Source organism: Haematobia irritans, chromosome 5, assembly GCF_050003625.1.
Source record: "Haematobia irritans isolate KBUSLIRL chromosome 5, ASM5000362v1, whole genome shotgun sequence".
NCBI lineage: Eukaryota > Metazoa > Arthropoda > Insecta > Diptera > Muscidae > Haematobia > Haematobia irritans.
Window position 1 is genome coordinate 10,983,703 of NC_134401.1, and position 18,932 is coordinate 11,002,634.

An 18,932-nucleotide genomic window follows, 5' to 3' on the forward strand; every position below is an offset into this window, starting at 1 on the left:
TGCTAACAAACTTTTTGTTGCCAAAAATGGAAGAACTGAACTTGGTTGACATGTGGTTTCAACAAGATGGCGCTACATGCCACACAGCTCGCGATTCTATGGCCATTTTGAGGGAAAACTTCGGAGAACAATTCATCTCAAGAAATGGACCGGTAAGTTGGCCACCAAGATCATGCGATTTGACGCCTTTAGACTATTTTTTGTGGGGCTACGTCAAGTCTAAAGTCTACAGAAATAAGCCAGCAACTATTCCAGCTTTGGAAGACAACATTTCCGAAGAAATTCGGGCTATTCCGGCCGAAATGCTCGAAAAAGTTGCCCAAAATTGGACTTTCCGAATGGACCACCTAAGACGCAGCCGCGGTCAACATTTAAATGAAATTATCTTCAAAAAGTAAATGTCATGGACCAATCTAACGTTTCAAATAAAGAACCGATGAGATTTTGCAAATTTTATGCGTTTTTTTTTTTTAAAAAGTTATCAAGCTCTTAACAAATCACCCTTTATTTCACGCGAATGTCAGAATACAAGCATAATGTCAAAACGTAACAAGGGATGAAAAAGTCTGAGAGCAGCAAAGTGCAAAAGTACTTTAGTACCCAAACGTACTAAATGCGTTGGGCATTGGTGGAAATGGGTTATGCGAAGCCAGAGAGGAGAAAATTCAAGATAACGAAACTGTGAAGTAAAACTGCGTCAGTAGGTGGCAGTCATGAGAAAAGATTCTCTAATATCATGCAGTTTTTGTCAACGTTTCTCTCAAATATCATACAGCTTGCGTCGGCACCACCCAGTTCTCTTCACTGTCGGCTTTACGAAACTTAAGGAAAATAGGATTTAGAACATAATGTTCTTTTTTATAAATGTTTTTTGATAGATAATTTGAAATTCCCTGCCAGCATTTCAAAGTTCCATTTCAACCTCATCGTTACCACAGACTCGTAAATGTCACTTCAACCATCATGAAAAGGTACATCAAAAAGTACATGCATATCATTCCCGTCTTCTTCCCAACTACCTTGAGGCAGGCAGTAAGCCAAACAATCCATATACGATATTTTATCATCGTCATGACGCACACTTTCATTAATAAGGGTGGTCAAATGTCGCAAATCCCCAGTATTAGAAAGACAGGTTCGACAGACCGATGAATAGTAGTCCTGTATACTATTCTTCTTATCATCCATGTTTTCATTGAGTAAATGGGGTTTGCTTAGCCAGTTAGCTTACTAGCTTAACATTAGTTAGACAGTGTTGTTGCGATTTTTCTTTGTTTGTTGTTTTTTCGAATGGAAAATATACTTCTAACAACAAATTCTATGAAATTCTTGTTGTTTCTTGATATTTATCAAAAAAAAAAAAGGTTATGCTTCTTGTTCTTCTTATTTTTAGTTTAGTGTTAGTGAGATATATTTCACGCGAATGTCAGAATACAAGCATAATGTCAAAACGTAACAAGGGATGAAAAAGTCTGAGAGCAACAAAGTGCAAAAGTACTTTAGTATCCAAACGTACTAAATGCGTTGGGCATTGGTGGAAATGGGTTATGCGAAGCCAGAGAGGAGAAAATTCAAGATAACGAAACTGTGAAGTAAAACTGCGTCAGTAGGTGGCAGTCATGAGAAAAGATTCTCTAATATCATGCAGTTTTTGTCAACGTTTCTCTCAAATATCATACAGCTTGCGTCGGCACCACCCAGTTCTCTTCACTGTCGGCTTTATGAAACTTAAGGAAAATAGGATTTAGAACATAATGTTCTTTTTTATAAATGTTTTTTGACAGATAATTTGAAATGACTATGCCCTGCCAGCATTTCAAAGTTCCATTTCAACCTCATCGTTACCACAGACTCGTAAATGTCACTTCAACCATCATGAAAAGGTACATCAAAAAGTACATGCAAGTAATTTGCCATCCCTACTGTTAAAAAAGCCCTTTTTTTGTGAAACGCCAAGCGCAACCAGCTTGTTATATTTTAATTAAATAAAAACGAAAATAAAGTTCTGAAAACATAGATTATACGCTTAAAAATGTGAAAGGTATATTGGTGAACAATTTGGTGATTTTCCAAATGGAATAAAGTGATTGTTTTTCAGATATTTTACAGACACGCTGCCTCCATGGAATAAAAACACTGGTTGATAGACGCAGCAACATGTAACTCGCTACTTGTAACTCAACATCATCATTAATGCCAAAAATTATGTTAAATGTAATGTGATAGTGGTATAAATGTTATATTTTTAAGAATTTGTAAATGTTTAATCAAATTAATAAATATCTAAACAAACGTGTTTTACTCGACCACAATGATTCTTTTACAACTATCTTAAAATGCACTTTTTCTGATTGTTTGGAGGGTCCCTTATTGGCGTCGTTCTAAATTGATCTATAAAGGCACCTAATAATTGCACTCATGCGAAACATTTTTGTAGTAACTTGGCGTGGTACTACTTCTCAATAGTGACGGCGCTTTTCCGACGAGTTTTTGATGTCGTATATGATTGTTTTCGACGTAGTGGGGATTCTCAAAAGAGTCCCCAAATTCAAAAAATGTTGGCAGGGTGTCTAACCAAATTATCAAAACCGCGTTGGCAGTGTTGGGGAATTTTCCCCGAATTGGGGATATTTTTTCGTGAATGGGGACGGAATTTATGAGTTGGGGACTTGGGGATTTGGTGGGGAATTTCCATAAATTTGGGAATTTTTTTCGATAAATCGGTTTAATATTTTTTAACAACATTTTATTTATAAAGGAAATTTTGCCAAAATTTTAATTCTAAAGGAATTTTTGTCAAAATTTTAATTCTAAAGGAAATTTTGCCAAAATTCTATTTCTATAGACAACTTTTCGAAAATATTATTTCTATAGAGAGTTTTGTCAAAATTTTATTTCTATAGAAATTTTTTCAAAATTTTATTTCTATAGAAAAATTTGTCAAAATTTTATTTCTACAGAAAATTTCGTCAAAGTTTTATTTCTATAGAAAATGTTGGCAAAATTTTATTTCTATAGAAAATGTTGTAAAAATTTTAATTCCAAAGGAAATTTTGCCAAAATTCTATTTCTATAGACAAAACTTTTTATTTCTATAGAAAGTTCTGTCAAAATTTTATTTCTATATAAAAAATTATGTCGAAATTTTTTTTCTATATAGAAAATTTTGTCAAAATTGTATTTCGATATAGAAAATTTTGTAAAAATTTTATTTCTACAGAAAATTTTATCAAAACTTTATTTCTATAGAAAACTTTCACAAAACATTATGCCTATAGAAAATTTTGCACATTTTTATTTCTATAGAACATTCTTGCAAAAATTTATTTCTATAGAATATTTGGCAATTTTTTTTTTCATAGAAATTCTTGCAAAATTTTATTTCTAAGAAAATGTTTGCAAAATTTCATTTCTATAGAAAATTTTATTTCTACAGAAAATTTTGTCAAAATTTTATTTCTATATAGAAAATTTTTTTCAACATTTTATTTCTATAAAGAAAATTTTGTCAAAATTTTATTTCTATATAGAAAATTTTGTAAAAATTTTATTTCTATAGAAAATTTTATCAAAACTTTATTTCTATAGACAACTTTTACGAAACATTATGCCTGTAGATAATTTTGCACATTTTTATTTCTATAGAACATTCTTGCAAAAATTTATTTCTATAGAATATTTGGCAATTTTTTTTTTCATAGTAAATTCTTGCAAAATTTCATTTCTAAGAAAATGTTTGCAGAATTTCATTTTATTTCTACAGAAAATTTTGTCAAAATTTTATTTCTATAAAGAAAATTTTGTCAAAATTTTATTTCTATATAGAAAATTTTGTCAAAATTTTATGTCTATATAAAAAATGTTGTCAAAATTTTCTTCCTGTATAGAACATTTTGTCAACATTTTATTTCTATATAGAAAATTTTGTCAAAATTTTATTTCTATCTAGAAAATTTTGTCAAAATGTTATATCTATGTAGAACATTTTGCCATTTTGTTTTTCTATATTGCCAATTTTTGTCAAAATTTTATTTCTATCTAGAAAATTTTGTCAAAATTATATTTCTATATAGAACATTTTGTCAAAAGGGACTCCGAACTCCCATTTATATATCTCCAGCATTTGGAAGACGATCACCAGTCTTTTGGTGTTGTGGTTCGAAATCTTGATCTTATTGCAGCTTGCTGGATTATTATTACTGATTTTCTATTGCAGAGCCTTTTTCTTTATTTATTTTTTTTTTTGTCAAAAAAAATTGTTTAAAATGTATTGGGGATTTTCGTGAGGAATTTAAATTGGGGATTTTTGGGGACGAGAACATCATAATTTGGGGACAAGAGCCAGAAAAATACTGGCAACACTGATCAAAACAGCTCCAGTGAGAATAAAAAGACAAGAGGACGAAACTGCCTCAGTAGGTGGCAGTCATGAGGAAAATGTCTCTAATATCATGCAGTTTTTGTCGGCCCTTCTCTCAATTATCATACAGTTATCGTCGGCGTCACCCAGTTCGGTTCTCTGCCGGCATTACGAAACGTAAGCACAATAGGATTTAGATCCTACTTTGTAATAACAAATGTGCTTTTATATAAATCTTTTCATTCTATTAAATTTTTTGGCAGACAATTTGAAATTATAACTGCCGATGCCTTTATAAAGAACCCAACAAACACAAGGATGAGCATCCCTGCCAACATTTTTGGAATTTGACGACACTTCTGAGAATCTCCACCACGTCGAAAACAATCGTATACGATATCAAAAACTCGTCGGAAAAGCGCCGTCACTATTGAGAAGTTGTACCACGCAAAAGTTACTACAAAAAGGTTTCGCATGAGTGCAATTATTAGGTGCCTTTATAGATCAATTTAGAACGACGCCAATAAGGGACCCCCCAAACAATCAGAAAAAGTGCATTTTAAGATAGTTGTAAAAGAATCATTGTGGTCGAGTAAAACACGTTTGTTTAGATATTTATTAATTTGTGTAAACATTTACAAATTCTTAAAAATATAACATTTATACCACTATCACATTACATTTTAAATAATTTTTGGCATTAATGATGATGTTGAGTTACAAGTAGCGAGTTACATGTTGCAGCGTCTATCAACTAGTGTTTTTATTTGATGGAAGCAGCATGTCTGTAAAATATCTGAAAAACAATCACTTTATTCCATTTGGAAAATCAAAAATTGTTCACCAATATACCTTTCGCAATTTTAAGCGTATAATCTATGTTTTCAGAACTTTATTTTCGTTTTTATTTAATTAAAATATAACAAGCTGGATGCGCTTGGCGTTTCACAAAAAATAAAATCGTAGTAGGGATGGCAAAATACTTTCATGTACTTTTTGATGTACCTTTTCATGATGGTTGAAGTGACATTTACGAGTCTGTGGTAACGATGAGGATGAAATGGAACTTTGAAATGCTGGCAGGGATTTTTCATAGGTAACGCCATATCAATTTGATAGTGAATCCCATCTTCAACATTACAACAACAAATTTTCCAATAGGGTTGAAGCATTAAAATGAAATTTAGTTTGAAAAGTTGTTGCTAATATGTTGAGAAATTGTTGCTAACGTTTTGAATTCTACTGTTGAGGGTAATGTCTGTTTGTTGAGAACGCGATTTTCTCAACAATTTCTCAAATTGAATTCTAATCTAATTCTTTGAAAAAATGTTTGAAAGCGTATTGAATATAAGCATTTCTCCAATGCTTGTGTTTATTGGGAATTTATCAAAACAGCGCTTCGACCGCAACGTCGGTAATACAAAAGCTGTAGGCATTGTGCGACATCTATACGGTTGACATTTGTTGTTTTTGTAGAAGAGAAATTTTCGTCCTCTTGTTATCTTAATACTCTCTGACAGCACTTCGACCGCAATGCTGGTAACGCGCTTTACAGACTATCAGTTATTCCGGACGGAATGTCGGTGTTTGTAATGCTTAGTAATAAGTTCGTTTCTGCGAAAAACGAATATCTTCATCTATCTCCGTATATAGGATCTCAAACCCACAGATGTTACCTTATATATGCGAAATAATATGCCTGCCTATTTTTTCGTGCGAAAAATCCAGGGTTGTATGAATATGTGCTTTAAAATGCTTAAAACAAAGATTTCGCATTTATTCCGCGCTAACGTTTTTTATATGGAATATAACAGTTTTTCGTGCGAAAACGTCATCTTAGTACTAGGCTTAAAGAATCATACAGTGTGTCGGATAATAGGTAAATGCGCTTTTTACATTTATGCGCTTTACAGTTATTCCGGACGACAGTGCTCAGTTATTCCGGACGACAGTGTCGAACACATCCAATATATTGTGCACATTATAAGTTAAGTCCGAAGGCATTATCGATACTGCTGCATGTTTATGGGATCGATAACACATTTACTGATTATTTAGTCATCGCCGACTAGTCGTATCGATCCGACACATTGTAAGATTCTTTACAAACACCGATATTCCGTCCGGAATAACTGATATTCTGTAAAGCGCACAATACCAAACGCTGCAGGCATTGTGGGACATCTATACGGTTGACATTTGTTTTCTTTGCAAAAGAGACTTTTTCGTCCACTTTTATTTCCTCCTCTCTGGCGAACCAATTTGTTTAGTTATTGGTAAATTTCCAATAATAAAATGAAATGCATACTAAAAAATTATAGTAGAACATAATGTAATCTTAAAAGACAAAATTTACCAATCAAATTATTTCTGAGGGAAAATAAATCCGTAGATTCAGCGCCACCTATATGTGAAAATGCGGTACAACCTCCATAAAAATTGGCATACATTGGCAAACGGGAAGGTAAAGGGTGATTTGTTAAGAGCTTGATAACTTTTTAAAAAAAAAAAACGCATAAAATTTGCAAAATCTCATCGGTTCTTTATTTGAAACGTTAGATTGGTCCATGACATTTACTTTTTGAAGATAATTTCATTTAAATGTTGACCGCGGCTGCGTCTTAGGTGGTCCATTCGGAAAGTCCAATTTTGGGCAACTTTTTCGAGCATTTCGGCCGGAATAGCCCGAATTTCTTCGGAAATGTTGTCTTCCAAAGCTGAAATAGTTGCTGGCTTATTTCTGTAGACTTTAGACTTGACGTAGCCCCACAAAAAATAGTCTAAAGGCGTCAAATCGCATGATCTTGGTGGCCAACTTACCGGTCCATTTTTTGAGATGAATTGTTCTCCGAAGTTTTCCCTCAAAATGGCCATAGAATCGCGAGCTGTGTGGCATGTAGCGCCATCTTGTTGAAACCACATGTCAACCAAGTTCAGTTCTTCCATTTTTGGCAACAAAAAGTTTGTTAGCATCGAACGATAGCGATCGCCATTCACCGTAACGTTGCGTCCAACAGCATCTTTGAAAAAATACGGTCCAATGATTCCACCAGCGTACAAACCACACCAAACAGTGCATTTTTCGGGATGCATGGGCAGTTCTTGAACGGCTTCTGGTTGCTCTTCACTCCAAATGCGGCAATTTTGCTTATTTACGTAGCCATTCAACCAGAAATGAGCCTCATCGCTGAACAAAATTTGTCGATAAAAAAGCGGATTTTCTGCCAACTTTTCTAGGGCCCATTCACTGAAAATTCGACGTTGTGGCAGATCGTAAGTCTATTCATGATGAAATGTCAAAGCATACTGAGCATCTTTCTCTTTGACACCATGTCTGAAATCCCACGTGATCTGTCAAATACTAATGCATGAAAATCCTAACCTCAAAAGAATCACCCTTTACTAGGCTCAGTGTTGCCAGATGATTTTTGATTCTTCCCCCCAAATCTTAAGAAAAAAACCCCTAAATTGATCTAGACTTTTTTCAAAAACCCCCAAAAAATTTAAGAATGTTAATAAGCCAAAAAGGTGTCCCAAATTTCGTTAAAAAATCCTGCAGTGATACACTTTACAAATTAAATTTAACACAAATATATTTTTTTTTTTCTGAAGAACAAAATTTCTTTTGAAGTAAATAAAAATCAGTAGATAACGTCATTATACCACTATTCACAAATTCGGGTTTATTTGTCTAAAATTTCGTTCATGAGGAAAGTAATTTTTCTATGGGTATAATAATAAAATGTATATCAATATAAAGGGCAGACAAAACAATATAATTCAATGTATAAATCTTTCAAATCAAATTAATTAAAACCACAGCTTATAAAATATAAATAAAAAATAAACAAAAATTAAAGTTCAGTAAATATATACATTATTCGCCAAAATTGTAGGCGTGAAATTATGAGACCAATAATTTAATGTTACAATACCATTTCTTAATTTGTTTTTAATTGTATCAAATATTAAAAATGCTCCTTCAACAGATGCGTTTAAAATAGAATGTCATTGCTTAACATACTTGCTTGTATTTAAGAACATGGGTTGACATCCCTCATTTTTTGTTCAAAATTCGTGCCAGAATTATTTCTAAATTTTGTTGATAATTGCTCCACTTTATAGGGTCTAAAATAATTTTTTACCCCCAAAAATCCCCCCAAATAAATGTTACCCCTAAAAATCCCCCTAAACGTGTAAAAAACCCCTAAATTTGGGGGGAAAACCCCCAACCTGGCAACACTGACTAGGCTTAAAGAATCATACAGTGTGTCGGATAATAGGTAAATGCGCTTTACAGTTATTCCGGACGACAGTGCTCAGTTATTCCGGACGACAGTGCTCGTGTCGAACACATCCAATATATTGTGCACATTATAAGTTAAGTCCGAAGGCATTATCGATACTGCTGCATGTTTATGGGATCGATAACACATTTACTGATTATTTAGTCATCGCCGACTAGTCGTATCGATCCGACACACTGTAAGATTCTTTACAAACACCGATATTCCGTCCGGAATAACTGATATTCTATAAAGCGCACAATACCAAACGCTGCACGCATTGTGGGACATCTATACGGTTGACATTTGTTTTCTTTGCAAAAGAGACTTTTTCGTCCACTTTTATTTCCTCCTCTCTGGCGAACCAATTTGTTTAGTTATTGGTAAATTTCCAATAATAAAATGAAATGCATACTAAAAAATTATAGTAGAACATAATGTAATCTTAAAAGACAAAATTTACCAATCAAATTATTTCTGAGGGAAAATAAATCCGTAGATTAATATCCGTTTCAGCGCCACCTATATGTGAAAATGCGGTACAGCCTCCATAAAAATTGGCATACATTGGCAAACGGGAAGGTATATAAAAAATCAAATTTCCAAACAAAGATACTCTGGAACGATAGATTGGTATTAAAATCATTTGCCAAAAAAAATTCTAAATAGTAGTAATACAACATATACGAAAAAGAGAGAAATGTTTCCACTGTGGTCAAATGGAAAAAGGAGGACAATCAGTTTTATATGTGAAAGATAGATCTATTAGTCCCCTATTCGATGGTAAAATTGTGTTTGAAATTCCCAATATATGGCCTATAAACCAAGTGAAGGCATTGCTCTTTGAGAAAATCTCACCACTGAGCATGCAGATTTACATATATGTAAAAGATAGATCTTTTAGTCCTCTATCCGACTATAAAAGCTGATATTGCAAAATGTGTTTGTAATTCCCAATATATGGCCAACTAAAACGGGGACACAAGGAGCAGTGCCTGTGATCACTGTGGCCAAATTGAAAACAGATGGACATCCAGATTTATATGTAAAAGTTAGATCTTGTATTTTTTTATCCGATGGTAAAAAAATTATTGCAAAATGTTTTTTAAGATTTTTAATATATGGCATAAAAAACAAGTAGAGGTAATGCTCCTCAAGAGAAATGTTTGCACTGTGGCCAAATGAAAAAATATGGACATTCAGATTTATATGTCTAAGATAGATCTTCTAGTCCTTTATTCGATGTTAAAAACGGATATTGCAAAATGTATTTTGGATTCCCAATATATGGCCAACTAAAACGTGGCCGCATTTTTATCAAGGAGCAGTGCCTCCACTTTTTTGTAGGAGGCTATATAATTATGGACCGACTTTTTTTTTGTTGAATTTTTTGTGTTTCACATTTGGTTTAACAAACTTTACATAATTTTTGAAATTGCCATTTAATTATAATTTATCTGTACATGAAATGGGGCTACGATTAGATATTTTCTTATCACTCAAAATAATTTTCAATTATATCATTATCAAAATCTTCTTCTTCAATAATATCTTCAATCTCATGATGATCTTGTATATTTTCATTTATAACAAAAATATGCTCGATATTTTGTGAGTGAGGATTTTCTTCTTCTTCTTTTACAATATCTAATGATGATTGATTTGGATCATTGTTGGTTCCAAGATAATTATTGCAAAACTCATTTTTATCTATACACATTTCTAAATTTGCCGTCTGATTTTCTATATCATCTTTACTCATATCGATTCCAATAGGATCTTCAATTTTTATATCACTATTGGGAGCTTTATATAGACCACACAATTCTTCATAACCCTGATCAACTTCTTCCCATAAAGTTGATTGACCCAGATCATCAATGGACTCATCATCATCATAATGGCCTATTACCTCCAGATTTCTTCGCTGACACATCATTTCCTTGTAATAATCCGAATTCATATCGGATAAAAATTCCTCGGGCTTCATACGAGGCTTGGTAGCTAAAATCTGAGCTAAAACCAAATTATGATTTTCTGCAGTCTGCAAGTCTTCCACTTCTTCTTCAGTTAGTGTTTCCATTAAAGGCTTTACATGTTTCAGCAGGGAATCTACACCTTCAGGTGCTACTCGATGTATTTGGAGGTAGTGTCTTCGTAGATTTTTCATATTCGAGAAGAGGACATTTTCATGATGGCAAAGGAAACATATAACAGTTGTTGCACTAATAGGATGTTCCCTTTTATTGTGCATGTTTTTCTCCTGACGATTACGGAAAATTTGTTTACATCTATAACAGCCGAAAAAGGGCTCTGTGGGTTTTTGTGCTTTCATTTCTCGAAGCCACAAATATTCACGACGTCCCTCAGCTGTAAAACGTATCTTGGGTAATGGCGGCCTCGTGCGTTTTGCAATTTCTCCACATGTACCAAATTCAACCACATGATATCTTTTTTGATGATGTTCCAATAGGGTCTTTTTGATAGTCGAATATCCACATATATCGCATTTGTGACGTTGATTGAAATGTTTGTCCTTTTTATGATAATTGAGGTATCCCAAAGATTTGTAAGTGGCTCCACACAATTCACACATGTACAGCCCGTCTTTGTTAGGCTTGGCTTTAATCTTCGTTGCTGAACTAGCTGGTGTATCTTTGTGTTGGCATTTTTTTGCCAAATTTTGTGTATAATGTTTTCGAAGGCAGTATTGGCATGCATGTTTCGGAGGGAAATGTCTAAGTCGGTGTTGTCTCAATTCTACAGGTCGACTAAAATCTACAAAACAAATATCACATATAAGGGGATCAGGTGGAGTAAAACCATCATCATCCATTTCACTAGGTTTCTCCTTTTCTTCACATTCCAAATGTACTTCATCATCCATCAAATCTTTATATGTAATTTTAGTAACCTCCAATTGATTTTTACGCTTTCGTCCAAGTTTTACTCCACGTTTAGAAATTGCTCCTTTTTTACGTAACATCCAGGTGGGATAGCGTGTCAATTCATTTGTTTCTTTTTTCGCATAACCACTCTCTAGTAAAAGATCCCGTGAATATGTGACGTCAGAAGGAAGATATGCCTTCATTATATTAAAATATTCCGGAAATGTATGTTTAAATATTCTACCATACGCCTTTTTATCCTCTATGGTTTGAATTGTTCGGGCATACCAATGTTTTATTCTTTGTATACTGAGGCGAGTCTCTATGTCGGTCATATCGATATTGAAGGTGGTATTAATGTGTGTACGTAATTTTACAATGCTTTCTTGAAATTTTGCCGAATTGAAGGGTGTGCCTTTATATTTTCGAAATTGATATAAATGAGGATATTTTTCCAGATGTTCAAGAAATTCAATAACAATTTTTCGATTGGTTAAACCGAAGAGAATCTGAAAATCAAGACTTTAATCATTTTTAATAGTAGAATTTGTTTGGGAATCTTACCCCACAGCCATTAGTTGAGCTAGGCTCTAAATCTTCGTTTTCATCATTAGAGGGCATTTCATCTTCTGAATCCACATATCGTGAGAGTTGAATCGATGGATTGGGAGATTTTAGTTTGTCGGCAATAATCTTTGTTTTATGGAAATAGAGAAAATAATTTTGATATAAAAATTGGTGTTCTAATTAGGTAAGTCCTTAAGAAGAACAAGTATATACGGCCGTAAGTTCGGCCAGGCCGAATCTTATGTACCCTCCACCATGGATTGCATTGAAACTTCTACGAAAGACTGTCATTCACAATCGAATTACTTGGGTTGTGGTATCTTAAAATTTCTTAACATCGTTTTCTAAATTGTGAGTTAGTCCATACGTGGTATATACTACAAAAAAAAAAAGGTATGTATAGGTAAGTTAAAAAATAATTACGTATCGATATGGACTTTTGCACGGTACGGAGAGACCCAGAATTGAAATATGGGGGTCGCTTATATGGGGGCTATATACAATTATGAACTTAATATGGACCAATTTTTGTGTGATTGGGGATCGATTTATCTGAGGGCTATATATAACTATAGACCGATATGGACCTAGTTAGGCATGGTTGTTAACGGCCATATACTAGCACAATGCACCAAATTTCAACTGACTCGGATGAAATTTGCTCCTCCAAGAGGCTCCAAAACCAAATCTCGGGATCGGGTTATATGGGGGCTATATATGATTATGGACCACTTTTGGCATGGTTGTTAAATACCATATACTACCACCACGTACCAAATTTCAACCAGATGTGATGAATTTTGCTTCTCCAAAAGGCACCGGAGGTAAAATCTGGTAATCGGTATATATAGGGGTTCTATATAAATATGGACTGATATGAACCAATTCCTGCTTGATTGGTGGATACCATATATTAACATCACGTACCAAATTTCAACCGAATCGGATAAATTTTGCTCTTCCAAGGGGCTCCGAAGGTCAAATATGGGGATCGGTCTATATGGGGGCTATACATAATTATGGACCGATTTCGACCAATTTTTGCATGGGTGTTTGAGGCCATATATTAAAACCACGTACCAAATTTCAACTGAATCAGATGAATTTTGGTCTTCCAAGAGGCTCCGGAGGTCAAATCTGATGTTCGGTTTATATGGGGGCTATATATAATTATGGACCAATTTTTGCATAGTCATTAGAGACCATGTCCTACACCATGTACCAAATTTCAGCCGGATCGGATGAAATTTGCTTCTCTTAGAGGCTCCGCAAGCCAAATCGGAGGATCGGTTTATATGAGGGATATATGTTATTATGGACTGATATGGACCAATTTTTGCATGGTTGTTAGAGACCATATACTAACACCATGTACCAAATTTCAGCCGGATCGGATGAAATTTGCTTCTCTTAGAGCAACCGCAAGCCAAATTTGGGGGTCCGTTTATATGGGGGCTATACGTAAAAGTGGACCGATATGGCCCATTTGCAATACCATCCGACCTACATCAATAACGACTACTTGTGCCAAGTTTCAAGTCGATAGCTTGTTTCGTTGGGAAGTTAGCGTGTTTTCAACAGACGGACATGCTCAGATCGACTCGGAATTTCACAACGACCCAGAATATATATACTTTATGGGGTCTTAGAGCAATATTTCGATGTGTTACAAACGGAATGACGAAGCTAATATACCCCCATCCTATGGTGGAGAGTATAAAAATATGTAATTGGTTTTCCGATTGAGAATTAAAAAAAATCAAAGCGGTTAATTCATCAAAATCGATAAGCCGTTAATCCACTTTTTGTCAAAAAAAAAAAAATAATAAAAGAATGAATGATCAAAATCGATAAGCTATGAAGCTCAAAAATCTTACCTTTTTTGTGGGTGAAGGGGATTTATCTTCGTTACTTACAGACCCGGATATTGCCTTCGAAAAAAAAAATTGAAAAAAATCTATAAAATGAACTTTGTGTAATAGAGATATTACTATTATCGGAGACTTACCTCATTGTTGACCGGGGGTTCGGTCTGATTCCAATCGCATTCAATATCAATTGAACAAATTTCTTCTTGTCTATCGTTAACAGACGATTTATCCGGGATCTCTGAATAGGCTGGTGATAATTCAATCAATTGCTGTAAATGAAAAATTTGTTAATGCGAGACTTTTTTTAACTTTTATATATCGATGTCCTCATTCCAGAGTACGCTAAGTCGAATTAGCATGTTTTGATTGAATTCGTTGGTTTTTATTCGGATTGATGTGAATTGCATCCTGTTAAAAGTTCGAATTTATTGGACACTTCTATCAAAAGTTATGGTTATAAAAATTTCCAATCCAAAAAGGGCAAAAAGCTTTGTTCGGTCTAAAGTGGTATATGTCATTTATAGCCATGTTCTATTATCACTATTTTGAATTCGTACATACTAAAAAAATCTATAACAAAAATGATTTTAAGACCGAAAAAAGTGAATTTATATCATATACGGAAATTCCAAAAAAAAAAACTTTGAACTTGGTTTTTGTAAAATTCACTTTTTATACTTAGCGTACTTTAGAATGGAGACTTCCATATCAAAAAAGCAATTTGCTGTAATATACATTTGATTGGGTTATTTGATATTTCTGTAACTAACCTCTACATCTTCATAGTCCATTGAATTTTGTTCTTCTTTTATATCCAAAAATTCATCTGTCTTAGTTTTCTCAACCGTAGTCCAAGTAGATGTTGATCCCATGGGAGATGAAACCATGTCGTCCAAATGTTTGTGTTCTTCTGATGCTTGTGTGCTTACATGTTCTGTACATTCCGATGCTATTATATGCTGGAATAGAGGAAATTAAGAAATTGGAAATGGGAAAATTTTATTCGATTTGAAAAAAGGTTTCATTTGATTAGAAAAAGGATTCGTGTTATTTGGAAAAAGGTTTCAATTCAAATGAAAATGCATGTATAGTGAAACCTCTCACTAGTGCACTAGGGTGGAACAGAATGTTAGTAAAAAAATATGGGAAACATTTAAATCTGAAGCAATTTTAGGGAAACTTCGCAAACGTTTTTTTATGATTATCGCTCGATATATATGTATTTGATGATAAGGAAAATTACAGTCTTTTTTACAAGTTTTCGACTAAGCAGAGGCGATTTTAAAAGGGAAAATTTTGGTATTTTGACCATTTTTGTCGAAATCAGAAAAACATATATATGGGAGCTATATCTAAATCTGAACCGATTTCAACCAAATTGGGCACGCATAGCTACAATGCTAATTCTACACCCTGTGCAAAATTTCAACCAAATCGGAGTAAAAAATTGGCCTCTGTGGTCATATGAGTGTAAATCGGGCGAAAGCTATATATGGGAGCTATATATAAATCTGAACCGATTTCAATCAAATTTGGCACGCATAGCTACAAAGCTAAATCTACTCCCTGTGCAAAATTTCAAACAAATTGGGCCAAAACTCTGGCTTTTAGGACCATATTAGTCCATATCGGGCGAAAGATATATGGGAGCTATATCTAAATCTGAACCGATTTCAATCAAATTTTGCACGCTTGACTATACTACTAATTGTAGTCCTAGTCCAAAATTTCAACCAAATTCGGCCAAAAATCTGGCTTCTGGGGCCATATAAGTCCATATCGGGCGAAAGATGAATAAGGGAGCTATATCTAAATCTGAACCGATTTCAATCAAATTTTGCACACTTGACTATACGACTAAGTGTTATGTTTGTACAAAATTTCAAGCAAATCGGTATAAAACTCTGGCTGCTGGGCCCATATTAGTGCATATCGGGTGAAAGATTCTGACCCAAATTAGGAACATGTGCCAAATTTGAAGGCGATTGGACTTAAATTGCGACCTAGACTTTGATCACAAAAATGTATTCACAGACAGACGGACGGACGGACGGACATGGTTATATCGACTCAGGGACCCACCCTGAGCATTATTGCCAAAGACACCATGTGTCCATCTCGTCTCCTTCTGGGTGTTACAAACATATGCACCAACTTATAATACCCTGTTCCACAGTGTGGCGCAGGGTATAATCATCACAAAAAGTGAAAATTAGAATTCGGCTACCAAAAGCTACTCAAGTAATAAAATTAGGTTGTAGGTCAATATAAAGGCCTTCATCTTCATAACTTCTTTATTTATGGAATATATGGCCCAAATCAGTGTTGAAAACTGATGAGCGACAACATTTAAGTCCGAGTCCTCACAAAATGATATCACAATTGTAGAAAAATGTATTAGCCAAGCTGAGTAAAATTATAAATTAGTGCTAGGGCCTCCAAAATAAAATCCTGTGCCCGTTTCTAGCCCAAATGCTGTATTTGTACCCTATTGAATGCCGTGGAATAAAGAGGGACAATTTTTTTTAATATTGTCTATCCGATGTGTTTCTAAATGTTATTTTTTATACTGAAAAATCCTTAAATTTCGCGAAATTCCCCAATTCAAAAATTTCGTCTCCGTCCACAAAAAAATATCCCCAATTAACGTAAGTTCGCTTTTCAAGTTGAAATTTTCGCGGTTACTTTATTAAAATAGATCAATATAAAGCAAATATATTAATTCAATTGATGCGCAGTTTTTTGTTCCTCTAAATTTCGACAAGACAATATGGGAGTATGTTTGTTTTCATTTATAATTGTGATTATTTCAGGAAATGTATAATAAGTCTATTGATTCCACTTATTTTGATTTCCGCCTTAAGGTGAGTATTAAGTTCGAGTTTAGCCGCTAAAATCGCTAAAGTGAAAACTAAATCAGTAAGAAAAATGCATAAAATTATACATATTTGTTGCAAATTCTATTATTATTACATGATGGGGAAAAGCCCAAAGCAAATTTTCACAAAGTTTGTATTCCTTAAAATGGATTATTAAAGAAAAGTAATCTTGAAAAAAAATTACTTTTTTAGCGGCTAAACTCGATCTTAATACCCACCTTTAGTGAATTTTTGGGTGATTTATGCAACCCAGCTGGTTACAGAAAAGTTCAAAAAAGAATCTGGAATTAAGAACACCAAATATCCACGTTCGTGGTTTTATCGTGAATAAAGGAATTGAAGTGGATATCGGAACATGGCTATACTAAAGTGATTTTCAACTCGAAAACTGAACATAGTACACACCTTTAGGGGAAAATCCCCAATACTGTCAACAATGTGGATGAGACCATTTTACCCATCTTTTAGAGGTGATTCTGTATAATTGCATTTGCTTTAATAGGAATAAAATTTTTGTCTATGAAGGGGCAAATTAACCAAAACCTCAATTACAATTTAATTATGGGCATGAACCTCACCTCTACAGCTTCACAATCCAATGATTTCTGTTCTTCGCAGCTATCAAACATAGCATCCGTCTTAGTTTGATTACAAAATTTCGAAGTTAATGTCGTGGCCTGGGAAGATGACACTATTTTGTCTACCTTTTTGTACTTTTTTGAATATTGTATGTCAACATTTTCTTTACAAGGCACGGAGTCCGTAGAAATCTGGAAAAATATAAATGAATCACTAACATGTTAACCAAATGTTGCATCGTATGTATTTTTAATTAACAATACTTACATTACTTTCAGAATTCGATTCATCTGATGAATCCGATTTCCAATTTTTTTGTTTTCCGTCCGTATTATTAATATTTCGATATTGATCGTCATTGGTTAAAGGACGTTTTAAATTATTTTGGCAAGTATTAGCTTTTGGATTTTCTTTTATAGTATTCACATGTTTCTCATTTACAATTGATGGTTGAGATTTTTCTTTATCATCTACACCTGTGGTGGGTTTACTCGATGTATAATGCATCAGTTTAACATGATTTATAAGGAAAGGCCATTTCTTAATGGGAAATGTTTGAAAGCAATAAACACAGATAACCTCGTATTTTGAAATATCAACTAAGCCACATATATTTAAACTAAACGGAAGACTAAATAGAAAGGACATTAATTACGATAAATTCTTTAAGTAAATTATTTTATAAAATACATACTCCGTCTGTACCGATTTTGGTGGATTGTCTGGTGTAATAGGTAATTTTGAAGATCCAGTCAATTGATTTATGGGACTTTTTACAGACAATGCTTTTGTACAGTCTTCCTCCAAACCAGAAGTGTCTTCAACTTCCGACTGTATTAAGTCAATGAATAAATGTGGTCTGCTTTCCGTATCTTTAATGTTTTTTACTTTAGACACCATAATCATTTTGGGTTTGGCACTATTACAGACATTTACAACAGATCTAAATGGATGCATAATTTAATTACCAATAATACTTAATTTCGATATAATATAGTTTACTTACTTGATTATTGTCTTGCCGCCTTTCGTTTTGCTGGACATCTTGTATAGCGTTCCTCTTCCAATACTGTAAAGAAAGATTTTATTTTCCTAATACAGGGTGAACACTTCCTATTGTAATAACTTCACTTACATGGAATGATGTCCTTTACGTTGTATATCCTAATATAAGACGATATTTAAATTCAACTAAACCCAAACAATGCTTTCCAACAAATTGTTTACAGATTTCTTGTCAGGGTTGCCATTTTACATAAAGTGCGAATGAACAGCTGTTTTTACAGCTCAGAGCAGTTATGTCGTTTCTTATGGTCACTTAGCACTTTGAAATATGTTGCATTGAAATTAACAAGACAAAGTTAGAAAATTAACCCGTTAAGAAGAGTATGAAGACGACCTTGTGATGACAAAAATGTGTTTACCACAAAAAAATATATATGTTTACCAAACCTGATTTTTTCTAAATAATTATAGAATCGAGTACGTGGATTGCCTTTTCT

General features: G+C 33.7%; 1 protein-coding gene and 2 long non-coding RNA genes across 3 annotated transcripts; 1 reads left to right on the plus strand and 2 right to left on the minus strand.

The window, feature by feature from the left end:
- The first annotated feature begins 1,754 nt into the window (after positions 1-1,754).
- Positions 1,755-2,312, plus strand: LOC142241426 (uncharacterized). The gene is made up of 2 exons (XR_012723629.1): positions 1,755-2,041; positions 2,099-2,312. It is a non-coding gene; the product is annotated as an uncharacterized LOC142241426 (long non-coding RNA).
- A 2,630-nt stretch (positions 2,313-4,942) lies between these two features.
- On the minus strand, positions 4,943-5,428 carry LOC142241178 (uncharacterized). Its single transcript, XR_012723516.1, has 2 exons — positions 5,213-5,428; positions 4,943-5,156 (listed from the first exon to the last, which is right to left on the minus strand). It is a non-coding gene; the product is annotated as an uncharacterized LOC142241178 (long non-coding RNA).
- A 4,256-nt stretch (positions 5,429-9,684) lies between these two features.
- LOC142239091 (uncharacterized) lies at positions 9,685-18,701 on the minus strand. Its single transcript, XM_075310853.1, has 10 exons — positions 18,566-18,701; positions 18,437-18,499; positions 18,125-18,373; positions 17,698-18,061; positions 17,430-17,621; positions 14,743-14,931; positions 14,110-14,241; positions 13,979-14,032; positions 12,099-12,227; positions 9,685-12,043 (listed from the first exon to the last, which is right to left on the minus strand). Exons 2-10 carry the CDS (start codon positions 18,472-18,474, stop codon positions 10,142-10,144), a joined length of 3,249 nt encoding a protein of 1,082 aa, XP_075166968.1. The 5' UTR covers positions 18,475-18,499; positions 18,566-18,701; the 3' UTR covers positions 9,685-10,141.
- Positions 18,702-18,932: the final 231 nt, after the last annotated feature.

Bases quoted from the DNA above. Each gene is read 5' to 3' on its own strand.
- LOC142239091 (XM_075310853.1), bottom strand. From the start codon at position 18,474: ATGTCCAGCAAAACGAAAGGCGGCAAGACAATAATCAA. The intron at 18,374-18,436 runs GTAAGTAAACTA...GCATCCATTTAG, and splicing joins GGCGGCAAGACAATAATCAA to ATCTGTTGTAAATGTCTGTA. The intron at 18,062-18,124 runs GTATGTATTTTA...CTTTCTATTTAG, and splicing joins CCAAAATCGGTACAGACGGA to TCTTCCGTTTAGTTTAAATA.